This window comes from Ursus americanus, chromosome 20 (genome assembly GCF_024610735.1).
Source record: "Ursus americanus isolate L20-20 chromosome 20, mUrsAme1.1.p, whole genome shotgun sequence".
Taxonomy (NCBI): domain Eukaryota; kingdom Metazoa; phylum Chordata; class Mammalia; order Carnivora; family Ursidae; genus Ursus; species Ursus americanus.
The window spans coordinates 21,477,632-21,502,500 of NC_142146.1; the positions used below are offsets into that span (position 1 = coordinate 21,477,632).

At 37.8% G+C, this 24,869-nt stretch overlaps 1 protein-coding gene across 1 annotated transcript in view; it reads left to right on the forward strand.

Moving 5' to 3' along the window:
- The first annotated feature begins 8,763 nt into the window (after window positions 1–8,763).
- The window catches only part of LOC148108389 (uncharacterized), a 217,757-nt gene continuing 201,651 nt past the window's right edge, over window positions 8,764–24,869 (forward strand). The window contains exons 1-2 of the mRNA XM_087870017.1: window positions 8,764–8,850; window positions 10,607–11,093. Of these exons, the coding sequence (XP_087726143.1) occupies window positions 8,764–8,850; window positions 10,607–11,093 (574 nt within the window). The remainder of the gene's footprint in view (window positions 8,851–10,606; window positions 11,094–24,869) is intronic.

Consider the following 24,869-nt stretch of genomic DNA (forward strand, 5'->3'; position numbering starts at 1 on the left):
GATTTTTCCCAACTGGCATTGTCCCTTCTCCTTTATCTCCTTTCCTCCTATCTGGCGGGAGAAAATGATTACTGGAGCTACAGCAGCCATATTGCAGCCTCGATATAATGAGTTTGAAGGCAAAAGTCAGCTAGCTAGTTCCACAGGAGTGGAATAATCAAAAAGAGCCCAAGACTTGTTGACCATGTCTGGCAGTGAATCTAAAGAAAGCCAAAACTAAAATTAGCATAATCAGATATAGGAGTTTTAACTTCTAACTCAACAATGCACAACGTTTCAGACAAATACTTGTAATTAATATATACCATGTCCATCTCCTCTCTTTTCAGCACAATATGAAAATAAAATTAGCTTTACTGTTTTATAATACTTTGCAGTCATAAATAGCCTCTTAAGCAGCCTAACAACTGGGTATTTGACAATTATCTCTGGGAATCTCTTTTTACAAGTAATTTTTCAACTGATAAGAGATGTTTAGTACTGCTATGTACTATTACAAATTTGCATGAAGGTGCCAGCTTAGGTGACAAGTCGAGACTGAAATCTCAACCATGCAACCCTGGCATGAGACTACCTTCTTCTAGAAGAAGGGGGACATTTTTCCTCAACTTCAGAGCAGAGGGAGTCAGAACCCACTAGTTACTTATCTCCCACAGTACCATGACAATACCACAACATTGCCTTGGAAACAGACACCATTTCCAAAGGAATATGGAGCAGGAAGACATTATGGAGCAGAAGTGACCTTAAAGGAAATTTGAACTTTGAGTCGATGGGGTATTTACTCAAACAATATTATTTGAAACTGGAAGAGACTGAATTAACTTTGATTTTAAAATTAAGTCTTCCATCCTCTTCTCTTCTGCCTTCCCCCACACTCCATCAGCAGGGAAGAGGTCTCACCAGGAAGTTGTTGAAGCTCAGAGACATCCGTGAGCTACTTTTTTGTGTTTGCTTGTGTACCTTGTGAAGGCCAAGGCAAGTCACTCCAGGATGTGCCGCTTTGGCATGCAGATTATTTCAAATTGAAGACAATCAACGCCCAAATGACTCAGGAAGAAACTTTGATCTCCCCATTAAATTCCTAAAAGAAATGATCACCATAGATCACTACAGCATAGTGTGAACTAGGTGTGGTAGACAGGGAAGAATTTAGCAAAGTCTGTTTGCTAAAATTCCTCTCTCTGTCCCATTGTTTCTGGGTGGCCCAGCAGCCATTTGTTGGCCAAACATTTAGTCTTTTTCATCTTCTGAATTGCTTTCCTTCCTTTTGAAGTCCCAGACCCCTACCTCTTCCTTAGTTCAGGATGACATATATACCTCATTTTGCCTGTCTTTGAAATCTCATGTCTGTGTGGGTTCCTGGTACGTATGTAATTAAATTTTATTTTTTCCTGTTAATCAGTCTCATGTCAGTTTAATTCTTCTAGCTAGTCTAAGGGTAGAGGGATTATTTTTCTCTCCAGCAACATCTTAATTGTGGTGTATGAATTTCAACCTCAATACATATGTAAAATTTGCCACCTATTCCAAAGGGTAAGAATCAACCCTAATAGGAATTATACATGATAACACACAACATGTATAAAGTATAAGTTCTTGCCCTGGAATTGCTTACAATCTAAACTGGAGAAAATTAACATTGATATAAACATTTCTGAATATAAGTAAAGCAATTCTAAGTTCATTACGCAGTTAGTGAATATTGTTCATTTGCACAATTAAATCGTATGCAATCTTTCCTTAATTATCTTTCTCTATTTTAGGCATTTTAAAATTCATGAGATATAACAATAAATACAATAAAAACTTTCCAGTTTTAAAGAATTTTAGTTAGTATACTATAAATAAGTGTGGATTGAAAACCATGTAGAAAAAGAGATGTAAATAGAACAACTGCCTTTTCTTAGTTGTTATTTTAGGAAATTTATCAAAATGTGAACTTAATTTCTGTTCAGGGCTGGAATTCTAATTGAAGTAGGCTGTTTCCTATATGGTATAATTTGCATAGTAATATTTTTTCTTTTTCTGATTATTGAAATTCAACCATTAGTGGTTCATTCTCTAGGTGCAAGCATTGTGGTCTTTCTGTAGGCCTTTTAAAATGCAAATGCACATGGAAAAGTGCAACCAAATTAAGTTCTTTACAATTTAGAATGGTTGCAAATATCAGATGGATTCTTTTCTCAGCATAGCAACATAAATGTTTTTAGGTGTTTGAAGTGAAATACACAAAGTAAGACATTAAAAGTAGGAGGGATGGCAAATTTTCAGAAAAGTGAGTGGAAAGGCTAATCCAGTAGCCTGTACCTCACAATTGTAGCTATTGCCACTCCATTTTTTTTTCCCATTCTGTATGTGTGTAGGTGCTAACTGCTGTAATGACCACAGCATCTCATGAACTGAACAATAAAAGAGAACATTCTGACAGGATATTTGACACATGGTGACACTGTCAGACCCTTGGACATTGGAGTCTTCCATTGTTCCTCTGCTTCAAATCTACAGACAACAAGGGGAAAGAGAAGGAGTGAACAGGTGTTTGCACAAAAACCCCAGAAGATTTTCGGGGCCAAGACTTGAGGCCAGTGTTTTCTGTTGATATTTCTCTGGTCAAAAGTAATCATAAGTCTTTTTCTGGATGCAAGGGGGTTGGGAAAAGCAGTTTTTCCCTGTTCCCAGGAGAAAAAGGAAATCATTTGGTAAACATAACTTTCCTGCCACTGTTAGCTTTCAGAATTATTAATAGGAATAATCATCTTAAAGGCAAAAAAGTCTTGAACATCTGAAGTAGAACAGAAATTTGTTTGGCACTAGATATGATTTTCCAAGTCGGGGCAAACCACTTCATAGTCACATATAACATTTCCCATCTAGAGTAAATCAATAAGTACCGACTGAGTTCCTGTTGTATCAAATATATAAAATCATCACTTTCGTTAATACCTATTTTCTACATATGTGAGACTCTATGTTGCCTACACTAAAAAATTTAAGTACAGTAAGTATATTAGATAGAAAGTTTTATCTGCTATGTTCAGATCAGTAGGTCACTTAAAACAGGGCATACATAACTCAAGCATTTTTATTTTTAACTTAGTACATATAAATGCATATTCACCATTTTTTTCATGTAGGGCAGAGATACTCCTTTCAATATGAGTGCTCATAGTCATCTATCTTTTGTAACTCATGATGCATATTCTACCTGGTGTACATACTGCGGGTTTCCCATCCAACAGCTACTCTCCTTTTTTAATTTTTATTTTTTTCCCCCTAGTGTCCTCCCCTTTCCCAAATGAATTGGATGATTTTCCACCTTATCAGCAGATGATGTTAGATATTTAACTGGGTCCTGGCCAATGAGACACAAAAGAAACCTAAAGAGCTTCTTTGAAAAGCATCTTTGCTCTTAAAGGGCAATACCCGAGGGATCCCAGGATCCCTTTTCGGCCTTTGGCTATTGATTTATGAGGGTGGGATGCCTTGAGCTGCTGCTAGGAAATAAATTAGGAAATAATCCCCCTCCCACCCCCCACCCCCGTCCGTGTGAAGGGTGTTGTCTCTGCATCTGGAGAGTAGCAGGCATCCTTACTACTACAGATAGGGAAGTCAGGGCCCAGAAGCTCTGTAAAGAAACCTTGTTGCTTCATTAATTTGTTACATCAAACTGAAGCTTCTTTGCCTTGGGGACTCTTCACAAATCGTTTCTTTGTCTAAAAGGTATAAAAGCTGCCTGCTTCGGTCAGTTCTTTGAGTTTCATATTTCTATGAGCACATACAAAAGTAAAATTTGTTTTTTCTCCTGTTAACCTGTTTTGTGTCAATTTAATTACTAGACTAGTCCAAAGAACATAAAAGAGAAGAAAGGAAAAGTTTTCCTCCCCTGTGGTGCTGAGTCATTTGGTCAGAGACAGTCCAGAAAGATATTAGTAGACAGCAATCACACTCTTGAGAGTTAGAGAAGAGAATTGCTTCAGGATATTCCCGAAGGATATTTGCTCCAGGAGAACACTGTGTTAGAGAAACACTACAGCAGTGATTCTCAAATTGAGTGTGTATCAGAATCTATACCTGGAGGGCTTATTAAAACAAAGGCTGAAGGGACCCACAGAGTTTCTGGTTCAGTAGGTCAGGGGCAGAGTGCAAGAATCTGCATTTCTAGTAAGTCCCCAGGTGATGGTGATGCTGCTGGGCTAGGGACAACACTTCGAGAACAGTCTCTAGAAAGAGAGATTAGTATTAGGCAGGAACAAGAGAAAATTTTGCTTCCAATTTTTTTCAGTTGTGTACAGGTTAATTTTCATAAAGCAGTACTTTATTCACATTTCTAATTTGCTCAAAAATTTTGCTCTTTATTTTCTTCTAAATAAAGTCATAATAATTAACTAGACATCAAAAATCATTAGCAGTATCCCTAACCTTTCAGCTATGTTCTTGACATACTAGTCTACTTTTTGGCCCTCAAAAAGATTTCTAGGTCTTCATGCTTTTTACACATTTGTTCATCTGATTTGTTCTTCTTTTTTTGTCTTCCTTTCTTCACCATTATTTTTGCATTTCAAAATCCAACCTCTTCTTGAAGAATGAACTAAATTCATTTTCCTTCATTAAATTTTCTCAGTTAAGTAATAGTTTCTTACTTTGGACCTAGTACATACTGTTTGTACTTTGTCATGTGTATTTTGTAAAACATTCTATTCCCACTTATTGTAGTTGGAAAAAAACCCAAATATTTTTATAGCATTTATTTTGTGGCAGTCTTTTAAATTCTCAGACTCACCCTATGACACAGATATTATTATTCTATCCATTTTGTAGGTAATTTACTTTTCTATAGTTCATTGTTCTTTAAATTTGTTACATGATATCAGACATGTGATTCAAATAAATTTGTGTTCCCCCAGACTACCCATCACAGTACCTTGCAAATAATAATGTTTATTAAAATAATAATTGCTGCATTCAAGATAGGTTTCTTTGGGTTGCTATAAAGCAGTAATGATGAAATATTCAAATACTTGGACAGGTTCTACAGGCTTCTCTGTAAATTCTGATCATGAGGAATGACAGATCGATGTGACTGTACAAAGACCTACCTGCTTCTCTGTCCTCAGTTCAGGATAACTCTGTAGGGTCCATTCAGCACAGAACTGTGGAATGGGTGGAGGCCTTTGCTGAGACTGCATTGGAGTTCAACTTTCCCTTTTACTCAGTTCTGCTTCCTTTACCCTCTCATAGGTGTTGACCTCAAGGGCTCTCCCTAGTAAACTTCCTGCACGAGGATTTCCATGTCTCCAAGTCTGTTTCCTGAAGAACCCAACCTAAGACAAAAGGAATGTGGACAGACAGCACTAATATAGTAACTCTCTTTTGCTTTTCTAGAGACAACATTTTAGAGTGGAAATTAAATATGCTTTTTAATCAAAGAAATTGGAGTTTATTAGGTACCATCTCTGGGAAGTTACTTTATCTCTCTGAGCGTGTTTTCTCATCTTGGAAGAGTGATTTTACTAGGTTGAAGACTATCCTACTGCAACATTTGACAAAATCCAGGTGCTCAGTACAGGGAGGCCAAAAGTGGGTAAAGCTGAATCACTAGAAGGCTAAATATCTAGAGCACATTTTCTGAACGCATCCCAGATGTGCTTTTTATTAATTGTGTTGTAATACTATGTCTTGATTTGTAGTAAAGCTTCCTCTTCAAGAAGCCACATGAATTCCAAGTACTCAGAGTTCCAGGGGTGAGCTTTTCTCTCAATTTTGGGAGTAGGTGCAATTTTTACAGCATGAGAGACTGGGATTTACAAATCTTCATCTCAGACAATGAGAGTTATGTAACATCACTGACTCCTGCTTCTCATTGGCTTCCAAGGCCGAGAGACTGGCTCTGTGTTCATTCACAGCATTGGTGTTGACCCACTCTGTTGACAGCTTTGCTCTCCTTCCTTGACCCAGTTTTCTGTTTCTATTATCTGATTTAATTGTTATGGCCTTGGCATTTTATTATAAACCACCATTTTGGAAAGTGTTGGGCTAAGCATAAATTGATGTCCAAGATTTCAATCTTGAATCTTTCCCACACTAAATACAACCTGTATTTTTGTGAACTTGATCAGTCTTTCCCTATAATCCCCGTCCATTATTCACATTTGTGTTTCATTTATAGCCTTTTCATCTTGAACTGTATATTCAGCTATCATATCTAAAATGAGCATCAACCCTAAACACCAACTACTATGTATTTAGTACTTACGATGTACCGAGCATTATACTAAATGCTTTACAACAGGGGTTTACAAAGGGTAGTTTCTAGGCCAGAACCATCAGCATCCCTGGTAAACTTGTTAGAAACTCAAATTTCTGAAACTCACCTAAAATCTAGGAATATACTAACTCTAGGGGTGAGGCTCAGCAGTCTTTTTTGACAAGCCCCCTAAGTGATTCTGCTGAATGCTCTAATTTGGGAACCACTGCCTTGCCAATATTCTCTCCTTTTATTATAAAGGCCTAAAACTGAAAGGAACATAGTCTTATCCCTGTTTTATGCTTGAGGAAACTAAGACTCAGAGAGATTAGGTAAATTGTGCAAGTTCTCACACATTCCAGATGGCAGCACAAACCAACCCCAGGTCTGAAAGACTTAAGAGTCCCTCCTCTCAAGTTCTACTCCATGAAACCCCTCATTTTTGGATCTCCTACAGTTTCTACTTTGTTGATTACTAAACTTGGTTAAGCCATACTGCACACTTTGTTTCTGTATTTTTGTCTTTGAATTTTCCTAGGAGAATAACAAATAAAAAAGCCGATTAACTTCATTATAGTAAATGTATATGTTTTACCCCTGAGGTAGGTTCCCACCTTGTAGGATCACTAGGTGATCTTTCTTCTCATCTCTTGTGGATTTCCTGTGATATCTCTGTCAAAACTTGTTCCAAATATTCTCTATTTTTTTCTAGCTCACAATGCTATTTCTTCAGTAGAAGTCCTCATCTCTGTTTCCTAGAGATCCAAGGACAAGATAATGTAAGCCTTTCTTACATCCTGCCATTTCACTTTAGAATCTCAGTACATCTTCTTGTTTCTATTCCTATGTTCTTTCTTCTAAGGAACAGGTGACCCCTTTCTCTGTTAAGATTGATTACCTACACTCTTGGTTCACTAGTTCTGTTTTTCTGTTCAGATGTTGCTCAATCAATTCTCACCTGGAACTTCTTTCCCACACATTTGGCCCTTTAACCTCATCAACAAAGTATGTTTGGACTTTCCTTTTTCTACAGAGGAACAACTTTCCTCAATCCTGCCATCAGTGCTTTACCCCCAATCTCTCTCTTTCATCTTCAGGTGATTGTCAAATTTCTTTAAAGAAGAATCTAAGATTCTTCTTAAATCCTTTGCCACTCATAATAGTGATACCTTTTTGGTACAAGAATATTCTTATAAGTAATCAATTAACTTTTTAAAACTAGATCCTCCTCCAGAACAAATCTAAAACCTTCCTCAATGGTTTTAATGTTTCTCCTTTAATACCTCTGTCCCATTTGTTATCTGTTGTCAGTTCTATCTCTGTAACAAAACTTTTCCCTAACTTTGTTTTCATGACATTGAAATAACAGAGCCCACTTAGCCATCTCTTCCCATCTTTTCGGTTATGATTTGGTGTCTTTCTATCAAATTATTAATTCATTCAGTGAACATTTTTAGAGGCTACTATGTGTCAGGTTAGTGCAAAAAAATATAAGTGAGGAAAGAGTACACTCTCTCAGTCCTTAAAACTGCTTTATGCAGAGGGTGCTGTTATCCGTGTATCGTGGATGCTGATACTGAGGAACAGGAAACGACATAGTTCTAAGCTTCTCTCCTAAGCACTTTGTGTTTCTTTCTCTATTCAACCTCACTAACTTAACATTCTCCAACAACTTAACTCTATATACATGCCCAGGGCTCTAACACATGAAGGCGAACACAAGCTCTAACCCAGAATCTATTTCCTCAAAGCAGGCTTCTTTTCTTAACTGTGTAATCATCTGCACCTGAACATCTCCCCCAAACCTCTGACTAAATATGTCCAAAGAGAATTGATTATCTGATAGCCTTTCCCCAATAAACATAAAAATACAACCAACTGTAAGTTTCCTTCTTGACTTCTCAGTTCTTAATGGTGTCACCTATTTCTAGTACTCCAGGCACAAAACCTTAGCTATCTCTTGAATAAATCTCTGTCCTCCACACAGTTGCTATATTACTGTTCATTATGTCTCCTTTTAAAGATCTTTATATTTCATTTCCCACAACTGGTATCATTGTTTGTATCTTTATGATCTTTTACCTGTGGCTTCCACTGCTTTCTAAGTGCTTTCTACAACTCTATTTCCGGCTTCTAGTTCACCTCTTTAGCTTGTTTTATCAAATCTTCTTGCTGTATTTCTGATCATGGTGGTCCCCTGCTCAGTACTTCTAAAGTGAGGTACAAACTGCTCAGGGTAGCAGTCATAGCACCTGCCAATCTTTCAAGCTGTTTCTTCCACCTTCATCCATGTAGTGTTTGTTTGGGCCAAGGGTCCACTACTCCCCATACATTGCTGCTCTTACTTTCACCTTAAGTGTCCTTGCATTTTACTTCTGCTTGATGGAATCATATCACATTTAAAGGTTTGTCTAGAATGACTTTCCTTCTAGGAAGTCTCTCCAGACCTCTCTGCCTTTTGAACTCTCTGTGCTAATGTGTTTGGTGTTCTCTTGTGGCACCATAGACTGCGTAATATGGCGTTTATTGGTATATGTAAAATTGTCCTTTCAAAGCAGGAACTGTGTCAGATTCTATTCACCCCAGGAGAGGCCTTTACCATGGTAAAGACTTATTAATACTTGCTGAACTTGGGGCACCTGGGTGGCACAGCGGTTAAGCATCTGCCTTCGGCTCAGGGCGTGATCCCGGCATTATGGGATCGAGCCCCACATCAGGCTCTTCTGCTGGGAGCCTGCTTCTTCCTCTCCCACTCCCCCTGCTTGTGTTCCCTCTCTCTCTGGCTGTCTCTATCTCTGTCGAATGAATAAATAAAATCTTTAAAAAAAAATACTTGCTGAACTAAAATGATAGGATGAGTGTTTATTAATTAATTAATTTATTTATTTTTAAAGATTTTATTTATTTGACAGAGTGAGAGAGAGAGCACGAGCAGGGGGAGTGGCAGGCAGAGGGAGAGGGAGAAGCAGACTCTCCACTGAGCAGGGAGCCTGATACAGGGCTTGATCCTAGGAGCCTGGGATCATGACCCGAGCTGAAGGCATATGCCCAACCAACTGAACCACCCAGGCGCCTCTAGATGAGTGTTTAAATCCAGACACAAGCATGTGGAGAGAGAGGATCAAGCCAAACTAACATAGTCGTGCTAAGTTGAAACAACAGATCTTTTAGTGCATTTACTATATTTCTCTTTTTATTTCTTTCTTCTTGGCATTTACTCTTCCTGGTTTTCTTTACCTTTTAGCTTGAAAAGTGACTTAACTACCTGATAATACATACCTGAACTGTGCTGCATATCTGCTAAAGTGAACAACTGGCTGAGAGGATGAATAGACTACACTTTAGAGGATGTTACTTAGCATTTTCTTTCTAAATGACCCTGTGTTTGCAGGGTGGTCACTGCTGATTATTTTTCAGAGCTCTCTTGAGACCATATAGCAAATTACCATTATCTTTATATACTTTCATCAACATTAGTGTTCTAATAATTTTATTAAGAGCAATGATTAATGACCATAACAACAGCATTGTATATGTGAGGCATTTTATACCTTTGCACTCTGTTCATGTTTTTAAGTTATTTGGCCTCCATAGCATTCTGAAACCCCATGAAAGACGACGGTATCTCAGTGACTTGTTATTTCAGATCATCTTACAAATTGTTGGGGGCTCAGCTGATACTAGAAAGCAAGTTTATATTGTTTGTGTTCTTCAACTCAAAATGTGGTCCTTGGATCAGCAGCCTCTGTCACACCATTAGGCTTGGGAAGAATCTCAGGCTGTACTCCAGATCTATTGGAATCGAATCTGAACTTTAACCAGATTCCCTAGATGATCAGTGTAAAAAACAAAGTTTGAGAAACACCCCTCTACTTCCTAAGAAAGGACAACAGAGGGTGTGTTTTCATCCCCAGGGTACTGTAGTTGGGGGGAGGGAGTAGGGAAGGAGAGAGAGAGGGCAGGAGAGGGGGAGGTAGGGGGAAACAGAAGGAGGACTGACAGAGGTATCTGGTGAAGGAAAAAAAATCCCAGTAGGATTTGGGTCTCTCAAGAGGGGTGAGAACTGGGGTTTTGTGGAGGTGGGACTTTCTTGTGAATTTGTAGTATCTTCACTCTGTCACTTTGTATCTGCACTCAGGTTGGAGGCTCACTGTTAAAAAAACGGGGAGGGGGTGAATGAGGAGTGAGGTGGGGTTTTTTCAGGTAGAACTGTAGGCAACCCAGGAGGATAAATAAAGGACCTAAGCACAAAAGGAAAGCCCCTTTCCTGAGCCTCCTGAAGCAGCTCAACCAGCTCATTTCTAATACCTCTAGTTTCTAGATGCGTTTCTCTTCCTCGCATTTCCCCTTAACACTCAGGATCCACTCACTCCATTAAAGCTAGTTGCTCGCCTCTCGGTTTCTTTCTCTCTCCTCAGTCTTGTCTCTTTTCCCGGGCACCCCGGGCCGGCCCCTCCCTTCGCGCCAGCTTGCACCTCTCCCCAGCTGGGTGCACCTGAGGCTGGCTCGGGCTCCGGACGCGTGCGGAGCGCCACCGGGTGCGGTGGAGGCAGAGGCGCGCTGACAGCCACCTCCAGTCCGCGCCTGAGGGACACCACGCGTGGCTCTTGCTTCAGGGACTGTTTTCCGCTGCAGCCGCTCACGCCTCGCCTCGTGGTGACTATCACCACCGAAGCTGCAGGCGGGCCGTTGTGCGCCCCCGGGGCCAGCCAGCCCGGGTGGCCGCTCCTGCTCCTCCCGATGCCGGGGCCAGGGCGCCGAGCGGCCGCCAGCAGGAGGATGAAGGGCTCGGCCGGTGGAAGGAGAGAAAAGCTGCTGGGGGCGACGAAAGCTCAGCCCAGCCGCGGTAAGTTGAGCGCAAAAGAGGTGTTTCTCGGTTCGGGTGGCGGAGTTGGCTGGGGTGCTGGGCACCGTGCCGGGCTTGTCACCCCGCAGGAAGTGAGGCGCATGGAATGGGCATTTTCATGGTCCACACCCGGGACGGCTCCCTTTCTTGTGTACCCCATAACATCAGTCTGCCCCCATGCCTTTTCAGCTCAGCGCCCAGCAGAGATTTGAGGTAGATGTGGGGGCCGAGGGGTATCTAGGAGTGTCGAGCGCAGAGCTTGAGGGGCTCCCGCTGACTGAGACCAGGGGCAGAGGAAGCCTCGGCGGGGGGCGACAGGGTCAGCCAGGCTCCGGCTGGAGCCGAGGGCTGGGCCACCGAGGAAGGGCCTGTCTCCTATTGGGTGTGTGTGTGGGGGGCGCACTCCCTCCTCGGGAAACCTGGCGAAGTTGTTGGGATAAGAAGGCACAGCGGGCCAGCTTCGTAATTATCTTTTCTTTTTATTTTCTCCCTTCTTCGTCTTGTTTTGTTTTGTTTTCTTTCATTTTTTGTTTCTTTTCAATATCTTCAGGATGCACAGGATTTGCGGGCAGTGTGGGGAGCTACTGTGTTATAGGAAGCCTTCCTCCAGGGGAATAATTTTAACATTTAGGGTGGAGTTGGGGGGTTAAGGGTAAATCAGTGTCCCGGGATCAGATTGCTTCCCTAGTCCAGGGAACTGAGTTCGATGAGAGAGCACAGGGGAAGAACCTTGTGACTTCTTCCATTTGGAGAGAAGTTTTATGGTGGGTGCAAATTGGGGTCAGAAGAAACCTGCCTTGCCCAATAACATGTTGCCGGCCCCTTGTGAAATGCTGAATTCCCTATCTGTCCCTCTTACAGTTCAGATTTGTCTGCATCATGTATTTTTGGAGATGATGGTTGTCTGCTTTAGCCTGAGCTGTGGCTAAAGTAAAAAGGGACGTGATGTTCCTGGGTATTTGAGCATCCCCAAATTCTGGAACCTTGAACTGACTTCGAAGACTACTTTGTGTTCTGTAGGTGTAACTAAGGACTCTGGAGCTGGTGTTTTTTTATGACATTCCTGTAGTGCTTTCTGGGGATGTCATGCGGGAAATTTTTCTCTCTTCTCTTGAGGCTGTTTGCTAGTTGTCTGTTAAAAGTGATTTTCATGTCCAGTCAATTCTGGTTCACCGTGTTCTCTGAAACCAACTGGAAAGGCTTATCTCCCTCTGGGTTTTCATGTCACCCTTGCCCTATACTGGGTAATTTAGTCACTATACTCTGGTGTGTAAGCATGAAAAGCAAATATGGGTCATTTCAAATTATGTAGATTGATGCAGCACAGCGTGTCTGGGGTTTGCTGCAATTTCTTCACATTTCCTTCCAGATGTTCCTCGGAAATTAACTTGAACACTCTATCCATGGAGCTAAAACATAGACTGGGGGAATGGGCAAACATCTTGAGTTAATGTATTATCTTAGATTTCAGTAAATGAAATGCTGGGAGCTCACTGTGTTAGGAAAAAGGAACCTAGGCCAATATTGGATGTCTGGACTGTTTTTGCTCTGTGACAAAGTGTCTGAAGGACCTCTAGGGTCATTTGACAACAACAAGAACTATAGTAATAATGACATCTAACATTTTTCCCCCTTCACTGCACACTAAGCAACGTATTAAGGGCTTTACAGCTCCTATAAATACATAACAACCCCAAGAAGGCAACATCCTTACATCTTCATTTTGTGGATAAGGAAAAAGGAGCCTTAGACATGTAAAATTTGAAAAAAAAATCCAGAGTTAATGTTTTTCAACTCAAGATTGCTGGACTCCAAAATTCGTTCCTTTAGCCACTACACAATCTTCTTGAACCTCATTTGAAAAGTGGGAGTATTATCTGAATTCTAAACCCCATGAAAAATTAGTATGGCAATGACCACATCATAGATTGATTTATTTACAACTATTTAAAATGTTTAATTTAACAGAAATGTTGAACTTAGACTTCAAATCAAATGAAAATTGTGTAGCATTTATGTAATTTGGTCTCCCATCTCTAGAGAGAGCTAAATGCTGAGGTCTTGGTGTTCCCCTTGAAAATGTTCCTTCTTTGAGCCCCTTTATTGTAAATCAATAGTAGTATAGTCTAGCCTTTCTCTTAACAATGTGTGATTTATAACATCAAACATACCTGGTGCTAACATTATGTTTGTATGACTCTCTAGAGTTATCCTGAGGTCTACCTGGACACTCTTATATTTCAGCCAGCTTATAATTAATGCTCAGATCCTAACAAGATGTTGAATTTCTATTAAGAGATACTAGCAGCTTGTTTGAAAATTTCCTTTCTATTTTCAACAGTATTTTCGAAACAATTACACCCCCTGCTATGATTTGCTATTTACTAGGTGCATCAAAAGTTCAGTAATAAAAAATGTTTGCAATTCAACAAAACATAGTGTCTCATCTATGATAACAACTTTTGCTAAAAGATTCACATCCAGTTGAGGGCTTATTTTATCTGAAATTTAATTAAGATGTTGCGTTTCATCCTTAAAAGTGTATGCAGGTAGTTGGGTACACGTCTTTCACTATTTTCTTGTAATCTCCAACTGTATAAATTCATTAGTGATGAGTTCTTCAGATAATTTGTGTTCGTGCTTGTCTAAAGATTTTGAGGTTTTAAAACTAAGAGCAAGAACAACAAATAAGATGCATGTGTCATAATTCTTCACAAGCTGTAATTATGCTTATCTGGGGAATAGTGATATATGTTAAGTCATAGATCTGATTTGCCTGCACATGAATGGAATTATCAGATAGAAGTATATAAATCCATTGGGGTACTAATGATCTTCACATCCCAGATGTGGGAATAGGTTTGGAAAATAGAGAATCTTTGAGAAGTTAAACTATTTTACTATGTTTCATTGCACTCGCATAGTATATTATTGTTTTCAAATAAAACTACATTTCTCTATTCTAGTAAACTAGTGGTTATTCCCATGATTTCTTTTGTTTTAGGGTTAAATTGTGTTTTCTGGTAGTAACTAGCATTGCATGAAATATAAATTTGTGTCTTTTCTCTTGATAAATTTGAAGCCTTAAAAAATCACATTTTGCCTACCATAAACGATACACTTCTGAATATATATGGGTTTTAGCAGGAATAGAAAAAGTAGTGTAGTAATAACTTGCCTAGAGGTTTTAGTTTTTAGAAGTAGATAATGAAGTTGTTATAGTGGTTAACATGTTTAACCTTAGTAATGAAGTATTGAAACTAATTTTGAATATGAATTGTTGAATTGCAAAATACTTTATGAGGAGTATCTTGTAAGTGGGTTAACCTTATAATCACATGAACATGTGTTCTGTGTTTTACAAATTTTTTTCAAGTTTCATATTTACACAATAGGACTATTATTTTATTTGATATTATTTGGTGATTTGAACAACCAGCTCTCTGGAAAATGATTTAAACTCGATAAGCATCTGAGTCACATTGATATCACAAACTGAAAAAACTAATATTGGGGAACAATTTTTAATTTTGAATGTTTCAAGAGCTTAGATTTCAAGGTAGGTGAGACTCCTTAGTTTTTTGACAAGTGTTCTAAAAAGAGTTTGAATAAGATAAAGCCTATGGTTTGAACATCAGGCAAGCACTTCAGTAGCGTCTTAGGAAACCTAGATCAGCTCAAATGGAATTATGTGCCTGAAATTCATTAGTGTAATTAATCTTTTGAAGAAGTGAATAACACATTAGAGATCATTTAAAAAATTACGGTACATTAAAAATGTGTTAATTTATATATTCTAGGACCTCCTAAAATTAGGAATAACTCCCCTTTCTGGATTGACCCAGCCTTAACTAAAAAAAAATAAAATTCAATGACAGAGAACTTTCAGGATATTGAGAAGCAGAGATGAATCAAATTTCTTCACAAAGTCTTTATCCCATTTTAAATGTGATTTTAATCATATCCAGATACTGCTGTACCACTTTTAGTGTTTTTCCCAGATTGAGGATGGGATTTAAAGAGTATCTCATTCCTTAACCTACTGATGAACTGGTAGAGAATACTAGAACAGCATTCTAGAGTGGCAATAGGGAACTCTAGACCGTTTAATGACTTTATTACTTTGTCTATAGTGTCATCCAACCATATGTTTCATTTTTTGCCTTATTTGGAACACAAAGGGACAGTTCTCCCTGATCTGGAATTATATGTACCAAAGCAGGCAAACATGCAGCATTCCTAAACTGGTCTTTTAATTGAGAGGTTTACAGTAAAGGAGAGTTCTTACTTTGCATCCATGTGGTTACATAGCCCATCTTCTAGCAAACAGTACTAATCTTGGCATATTTTGATTACCCATTAGAACTATCTGTCACCATGAGAAGAACAAATACTAATACAGTGCAGTGTTAGGGAGATCCATTTGATGATTTAACTAAGAGTTTCTCATAACATGGGGTCAGATGTTTTCCGTTTAGTTTTTTTTTGTGCTCTTGTAATGTGTCCTTTTTTTTGTATCTAAAGAGTTAATCACTGCTGTTTTTATAATTTATTATTCAAAATCATTAGAGTTCTTTCTCCTTTAACAATCTGTCATCTGGGGATGCCTGGGTGGCTCAGCTGGTTAAGGTGTCTGCCTTCGGCTCAGGTCATCATTCTAGGGTCCTGGGATCGAGTCCCATCCCCCACCCCTTGCTCAGTGAGGAGCCTGCTTCTCCTTCTCCCTCTGCTGCTCCCCCTGCTTATGCTCTCTCTCTCTGACAAATAGATAAATAATATCTTTAAAAACACACACACACACAAACAAAAAAAGATCTCTCATCTACTCTCAACTGAAATGAAAGAAAAATTAATGAAATGTTTCTGTATTATTCTTATTTTACTTAGAGGAATACACTTAAAACTCCAGAAGGCATCCTGAAAAATCTTGATTTTAAAACTGTTTTGTTGAGAACAACTTTTATGAGTTGGTCTCAGTGTACCAAATCTATCCAGAACACCTAGAATTAAAGAATAATGATTTTAGGTACTGGATTGAGTTCTCAGGTAGTTACAAGTTTTACATTCATAGTACAATTTGGCATTAAAGTTATAGAGACAAAATAGTCATCTAACATGATGTAGCATTTAAGAATGTGAACTCAAGAACTAGAATGCTGTGTTTGAATCCTTGCTCTGTTCCTTAAAAGCTATGAGAGTTTAGTCAACTTAACTGTACATTTTTTTGCCTTATCTATAAAATGGTGGTATTAAGTGACCTATCTCATAGGTTGATTGAAGACTTAAGATGATATGCATAAAGTATTTCAAATATGTCTAGTACTAAGTGAATATGCCATAGATATTAGCTATTTTTAGTCATCATCATATATCAGTTTTCTATAGTTAGTGCACCAGATTGCCACAAACTCCATGGCTTAAAACACAGAAATGTATTCTCTCACAATTCTGGAGGCCAGAAATCTGGCATCAGTATTACCGGGCTGATATCAAGGGATTAGCAAAGGTGTGCACCGTCAGGAGGCTCTGGGGGACCTTGTCTCTTGCAGCTTCTGGTGGCTGTTGGCATTCCTTGGCTTGGGGTCACATTACACCAATATCGGTCTTTGTCTTCCCATTGTCTTCTCCTCTGTGAGACTAATTTCCCTCGCTTTTCTCTTACAAGGACATTTGTGATTGCATTTAGGGCCTATCCTGGTAATTCAGAATAATTTCTTATTTTAAGATCCTTAGGTTAATCACATCAGCAATGATTGTTTCCCCAAATAAAGTGAGATTATAACGTTCTATGGGGTTAGGATCTCAGGGGCTGGAGTGGGGAGTGGGAGGGTTGGGTACACATTATTTTGTGTGTCACATCATCATCCTCATATTCTTATACTGTGCTAGATATGTGAAAAGATGGCAGAACCAACATAACTAAATTACGGAAAATCTAGAAAGGATCAGAAATTTCATGTATTTTTGAAGCACATTGTCTTAATTTATGTTCAAATTTTGACCAGATTTTTAGATCAAAGACTTCAGGGCAATTAATTCTTTTCTGTTCACATTAACATAATCCAGTCAGTAAGTATTTGATGAGTGGTTACTATGTGCTGATAGAGTACTGGTGCTGGGGATATCAATGTTGATGGGAAAAGCAAGGCCCTGGACTCATGGAGCATTTAGTGTATTGAAAAAAGTAGCTAGACAACTACTACCTTTCAACTAGTACTTTTATGAAGTACAATTGCCTCTTTATGTTTAATCTCAAAATTTTAGGAGCGAAGAATTGCTATTAAACTCACATTAGAGATAAAGAGATAGGCTAAGAAATACACATACACATAGCTAGTACAGGACAACTTTTGAACTCAGTGCCTTCTGGTTGTACTGTATATTATAAAATAAAATGAAAAATTAGGAACAAATATAACAAAATAAATAAAAATGTACTTTTAGCAATATCAACAGAATTTTGTTAACCACATAATTACTAGAAATATCAACTAATAAGATATTATGGTTAATTGGACTTGAGTTTAGCTGAAAAGTTAAGAGCTTTTCTTCTAGAATTGTTATATTTTGTATTTTTTTCTAAAGGATAGTTGATTTTCTGGCCTTAGTGAATCAACACTATTTAATTACTTATTCTTTACCTTTTTTTTAAAAAAATCATTTATTATTTATTTGACAGGGAGAGAGCTCAGGAGTAGGGGGAGTGTCAGGCAAGGGAGAGGGAGAAGCAGACTCCCCGCTGAGCAGGGAGCTGGGATGGATCCCAGGACTCTGGGATTATGACCTGAGCCGAAGGCAGACGTTTAACTGACTGAGCCACCCAGGTGCCCCTATTCTTTGCCTTTTTAAAGAAAATTAATCATAATAAAGAACATAAAATTTGCCATCCTAACCCATTATAAGTGTACAGTTGAGTGACATTAAGTACATTCATATAGTTGTGCAACCATCACCACCACACATATCCAGAACTCTTTTGTTCTTGCAAAACTAAAATTCTATCCCCTTTAAACAGTAATTCCACATACCCTTTCCTTCCATTCCCTGGCAACCATCATTCTACTTTCTGTCTGTAAGATTTTGACTACTGTGAGTACCTCATACAAGTGGAATTGTTTAGTATTTGTCTTTTTGTGACTGGCTTATTTCACTTAGCTTAACGACCTCAAGGTTCATCCAGGTAGTAGCATATATTAGAATATTTCCTTCCTATTATAAGTACATATTGCATTTTGTTTATCCTTTCATCGATGGGCACTTGGGTTGCTTCATATCATACCTATTGTGAGTAATGCTACCATGAACATGGATGTATAAACATCTCTTCCAGGCTGCTTTCCTTCGTTAGGAATATACCCAGAAGTAGAATTCCTGGATCATATACTAATTCTACTTTTAATTGTTTGAGAAGCTACCATAATGTTTTCCTTAGTGGCTGTACCATTTTTCATTCCCAGTGCACAAGGATTCCAGTTTCTCTGATCCTTGCCAAAACTCATTTTCTTTTTCCTTCCTTCCTTCCTTCCTTCCTTCCTTCCTTCCTTCCTTCCTTCCTCTCCCTCTTTCTTTCTCTTCTTTCTTTTCCTTCCTTCCTCCCTCCCTCCCTTTCCCTTCCCTTCCCTTCCCTTCCCTTCCCTTCCCTTCCCTTCCCTTCCCTTCCCTTCCCTTTTTTCTCTTCTTTCTTTCTTTCGTTCATTCGTTCTTTCTGTTGTTTTAATGGTAGCCATTGTATTAGATATGAGGTGATATGTTTTCATTTGCATTTCCCTAATGATTAGTGTATGGTTTGTATATTGACCATTTGTATGGTTTGTATATCTTTGTATATCTTCTTTGGAAAAATGTCTGTTTAAGTTCCCTGCCCATTTTTTTTTTTTAAAGACTTTATTTATTTATTCGACAGAGATAGAGACAGCCAGCGAGAGAGGGAACACAAGCAGGGGGAGTGGGAGAGGAAGAAGCAGGCTCATAGCGGAGGAGCCTGATGTGGGGCTCGATCCCATAACGCCGGGATCATGCCCTGAACCGAAGGCAGACGCTTAACCGCTGTGCCACCCAGGCGCCCCAATCCCCTGCCCATTTTTGAATTAGATTGCTTGTTTTGTTGTTCATGTTGAATTTTAAAAGTTCTTTGTATAGGCGTGCCTGGGTGGCACAGTTGGTTAAGCATACAACTCTTGGTTTTGGCTCAGGTTGTCATCTGAGGGTCGTGATCTTAGGGTTGTGAGACTGAGCCCCACATCAGGCTCCATGCTCAGTGTAGAGTCTGCTTGAGATTCTCTCTCTCCCCCCCCTCTCTCTGCCCCTCCTGCTCGTGCTCTCTCTCAAATAAATAAATCTTAAAAAAAAAATGTTCTCTATATCTTCTGGTTAATCCCTTGTTTGGTATTTGATTTGCATGTTTTTCCCATTCTGTGGGTTGCCTTTTTACTCTGTTGACAGTGTTTTTGATGTGCAGATTAAAAATTTTTCAAAGTCCAATTAGTTCATTTTTTCCTTTGTTGCCTGGGCTTCTGACATCATATCTAAGAAAACGATGTCCCTTCTTTACCTTTTTGGTAATGAGTTTGAGATGTTTTAAAAACAATGTAAAATATTGTTAAATTAATTTACAAAAGAAAGGACTAGAATAAGAAGGAATAGACTATAGTTGCAGACTAAAATATGAATAATTTCACAAATGTAATATTGACCAACAAAGGCCGGAAAGTCCAAAAAGCCTGATTCTATTCACACAAAGTTCAAAATTAAGCTAACCTATGAATACAGCAGAGTTATCAGGGTGGAAGGGGGCAAGGTGCTGAAAATGTTGTGTTTCCTGATTTGAGTGTTGATTACATGAACTAATTTACTTGTAAAAATTCATCAAGTTGTACATATGATTTATGTACTTCTCTGTATTTGAATTATACTTAAGAAAGTTAAAAATCAATTTGTCATTCAGAAGCACATGACAAAGAGAAATTTCCTTAGGAGTAGGAAAGGTGAGTAAAGAAATGCTCCAAGCTATGTTCTAAGGGTTTATTCATTTCGAAGACTTGATCCATAAATTTGGCCCTAAATTTTTAAACAATAGTTAGATCCATTGACACAGATACCATCAGAACTCTGTTGTTCAGGAGAAAAAGAACATTCCTAGGACTGAGACTGGAGGGACTTTTTCCCCTGAGTCTTCATGAAAGGGGAATTGAATGGTGCAGTGAACAACATCTGTGTTGTTAATGTAGCAGAGACTTTCATAGGAATCTTTCTTACAGAGTACCAAGCAGTTTAGTTACTGGATGCTTAACTTTGGCTTAACTCTGGTTTGGCTTAATTTAAGCATTTCAGAGTTTCTGGGGGAATGGAAAAGCCATGTATCCCTTAGACAATGCTTTATAAATTTTGCTCCCTTTCATGACACTTTTCGCCATAGTTCCATGGCAGTGAGCTCGAGTCGACTTTCTTAGACAAATCTGTAGTGCTGGTATTTTTTTTGAAGTGTTAAAAAACTGGAGTCAGATTGACTCTTTGGGGATCCTGAGAAAATGGATACCTTCTAGGAATGAGAGGGTATGAGCAGCTGGCAAGTCCATATTTTCCTAAAGAATTAATAAGTAGGATACAATGAACTAATTTAGATTTCCCTTGACAATTCTTCATAGTTCTTCACAGGCCTCCCTAAGCATCAATAATCTAGATAATGATAGCTACAGTCCCATAGAGAATAATTCCATTATGGCAGGGACCATGTTGTATTAATCTTTCTACCTCTTGTAATGCTTGACAGTGCCTTGAACAAAGTAGGTATCCCCAAAAATTGTTGAATAAATAATTAAATTCCACTCTGTGGTAGACATAGAATTTGTACAAGATTGAGCTAAATAATTATCAGATGCTAACGATAATCCAAAAATTGCATCAAAAACAGCAAAATAATCTATCAGATTTTGGCATATTGTGTCATTTGCTCTCTCCAGAGTAAAGTAGAAACAGCTCAGTTATTGGTTAATTAATGTCTTTAGTCATTATTGTTGAATAATGTCTAATAAAGTTTTTTAGCACCTCATAAAGAAGAGTTTGACTTTAAGAAATTGTTTTCAAAATACATTTTTCAGTTCCTGTGGATTTTGGTGAGCACTCTTTATTTGTAAAAATTCCTTATTAATTAGTGGCATAACTCTTAATTATTTATTAATCATAAATTATGTCTGATGCCAATGCATACTTCTTTGACTCTTTGTAAATAAAAAACCATAACAAGTTAGCCTGAAGAGATGATACCAGAACTTTAAAAAAATGTTTTCTCTTTTTAGATCATAAATTAGAACATGATTTCTCAATTTAAATTTTCAAAAGTTGAAGGGGAACCATTCAGAACTCAAAGGAAGTTAGAAGAAAGGATTTCTTCCTTAAGAGATTGCCTTTACTTTGTTAAATTATGATGTTTTAGCAGGCATAAGAAAGTTTGAGAAAAACTAAATACTATTCAAGGTAGAAAAGATTGCCATTACAAATGATGGGATTCACATTTCTATGTCCATTTAGAGCAAGACTTCTTTTCCTGTTAATGCACATAGTAAAATCTTACATTGAAATAGTGTTTCACAGAATACAGTAATGACAGCTGTATTTTCTTATTTGTTTCTTTCCACAAATTAGGGGGGTAGGTGTTACCATTAGCCACATTTACTTTTTTTTTAAGATAAGGAAACAAAAGTTCAAGTGATTTTGCAAGGCCAAGTAACTTGGAGGTAGCAAAGTTGGATCATGAACCCACCATGTCTGACTCAAACCGTGATGTTCTCTGTGCTACACTGAATAGTTTCCTTTACTTTTCACATGCGCAGGGAAATAGCTTCTGTTAAGTCTATCATACATTGGAATGAATTACCGGGGACAATGATAGTATATGACTGGAATGGAGATGAGAACAATCAATAAATGACAGTATTAAGGGAGTACTAATGAAACTTTAATTTGAAAATTGCTCTGAAATGTATTCCAAGATAGGTTTTATAACCATACTCAGATTTGATGTGAAGATAAACTAATTTTATGCAAATGCTAAAGTGACTTTAACAGTTATGTTATATACCTTGATGGCGTCCTTAAGGAAAATTGTCAGGACCATTAATAAGTTTCTAAATTGATTAGGCTAATTTGGTACTCCAAAAGGCATCTTCCTATAAATTAATGCTGCCTATTACATTCTGATTATAGCAAATTGCTTACTTTCCATGACCAAGTTTGAAAGCTTCCAGTCTCTGCATTTTTGTGCTTTCCCAGTTGTTGGCTTTCCATTTGGTCTTGCCACATCAGAACAATGAATCATCTTGTCCATTAGCTGAGTTTGGAAATTCTGTGTTATTCAATGAATTTGTTTTTACTCCATCCCTTTGATAATTTGAAACCTGGCAACTTAACTACTTTCCCAAATGTGTTTGTGATGCAATGTCAACGAGTTTTGTTTTGAACAGCAAAAGACTGCAGTGTTATTTTTTTTCATCTTTATAAATCAAATGCAATATTTTAATAACTGACATTGTGTGCTTCAGAATAATAAAAGGTTTAAGGTAATAGTAGCGAGTGATCTCTAGAGGGGCAGCATAATCAAATAATATTAGAAGGCTCTCAATTTTTATAACCTGATGGAAACAGAAATGTGCCAACTGAGTGATCACCCTGATTATCAGAATCTCATAGGAATACACAGTTATTCATTTCTATTCCATGAATTCCTAGTAAAGGAGAGTCAAAACATTAAAGTCAAAGTGTTATTTGTTTCTAACACTTAAAGCATGAGGTGAACAGAGGGACACATAGTGAGACAACGTATGTCAACAGAATGTGCCTCTCATGCCCCCTACAGTGAACAGGGCATACAAGGGCATTGGTATTTGTTCATTTTGAAAGAATTTTTAAGATTTCATGCCATTGCTTTGCTATTAAAATAAACAGCATTGGATCTTGGAAGTTGGCTCTTACTGAAGCATGAGTAGAGTCTAGTAAAAATGATGGTAATAAATTATCAAAATTTGGTTGATTGTCATAATGTGTATAGAGAATACAGTAAAGTATGTCCTTTAGAATACTGCCAAGCACTCCACAATACTTATTATTTGGAACTAGAATCATGGTGCTGATTCCGTGAATATGGCTGTGTGTGTGTATGCGACTATAATATGTGTCCACATACTAAAGTAGTTTGGAAGTCATTGGGAGGTTAGTTTGAGGATGGTTTGGCATATTTTTGTGGAAAATCGTAAAAGTAGTTCACTCTAAAAGAAAATTACCAGGCATATGTTTCAAAGAAAAAAATCATGCTCTTCCAATAGTCTAGTAAAGGTTTATTTAGCTCTTACTTTATTAGTTCAGAGTTCAACTGTGAATGCACTCCAAGATAACATTGAAAATGTCCCCAAAGAGAATATTTGTTAAAGCTAGTCAAGTGGCTGTGATTTTAATAGGATAATCCCAACCTCATGTGTCATGACGTTTGTAGCTCTTCTTTTGCCTTCCATTCAAGTAAGAAAGTGATCCCATAAACAATTTTGAGAACTTTAACTCTCTGTTAAAAATACCTTTTCATTGAACATTATGCTGCCTTTACTACATATATCTCATTCTCTTTTACAACCCACAGGAAAAAAAAATCATATGGCCAAGGAATAGAAATGATATCATACGTTCATTTTTTTTACATATGATTTATAACTAGTTTTCATGCCAGTGAGAGATTTACTATATCTGTAGGGCATCATTTCCTGTCATTTCTACTAGTATTCCTATTGTCGTCTCAAGCTGAGTTCATCATTTTGCCCCTAAATTCAGCTCCATTTCTTCACTTGACTTTTTCTTTCAATACCAAGACTGTTTTCTCAGAGTTTAACTATTTGTGTACATTAAATAGCAGATACCAATCTTGACTTACAATGACAGCAATTACCTTGTTAACATTTTTTGTTAATAATCATGAGGAACCTAAAAAAGTCCTATAGTTAGTATCATTAAATTTTTTTTCAGATCTCACTATTACTGTGACCAGTACTAAATTTCATCAATGTGCCCAAAATAGCAGAGCATCTACAAATATTCAAAAAAGTTTTTCCTTTATTTTTGAGCACAATGCAAAAGCTATCTATTTAATTTTTCTTTCTTGTAAAAGGCTAATACCAGCTCATTTTTAAGGAGGTATTGGATTCTGCAAGACAGAAAAATCTCTTGGAAGTTGTGTAATATTTCTGTATATATTTTAATTTATTTGAATCAATTCCAGCCTCCTCCTAGCATTACCCAATGATGGTAGATTGAAAATGGCCATACTAAGAGAAACATTCCACAATTATATTTTTATTTTGTTCCTACAAATTAAGTCAAAATAGGCAAGCAGGTTTTCATATTTCTCTTCTTTCTTTCTTTCTTTCTTTCTTTCTTTCTTTCTTTCTTTCTTTCTTTCTTTCTTTCTTTCTTTCTTTCTTTCTGTACAGGGAATCAAAGCATCACACTTTTTGCTAGATGTCAGAAAGGGGTCATCTGCTTCCATTTCCTGGGTTCTGAGCCTGGATGTGTAACGAGATGGGTTGTAGGATTATGATATTGGGTCAGTAAATCACATAGATGGTTCTTACAACTTTGGAGATGAGTATTTGCTTTTGCCATTTAAAATTTCAGTTACAACTGGACATCCATTCTCAATGTTGTTCGTTCTTCTGATGCTCAGTGTGTGCCTTCTTATAATGGCCATTCTAAATTTTGTCCTGCATTTCAAATCCTTGGTCCAATGTCTGCTCTTAA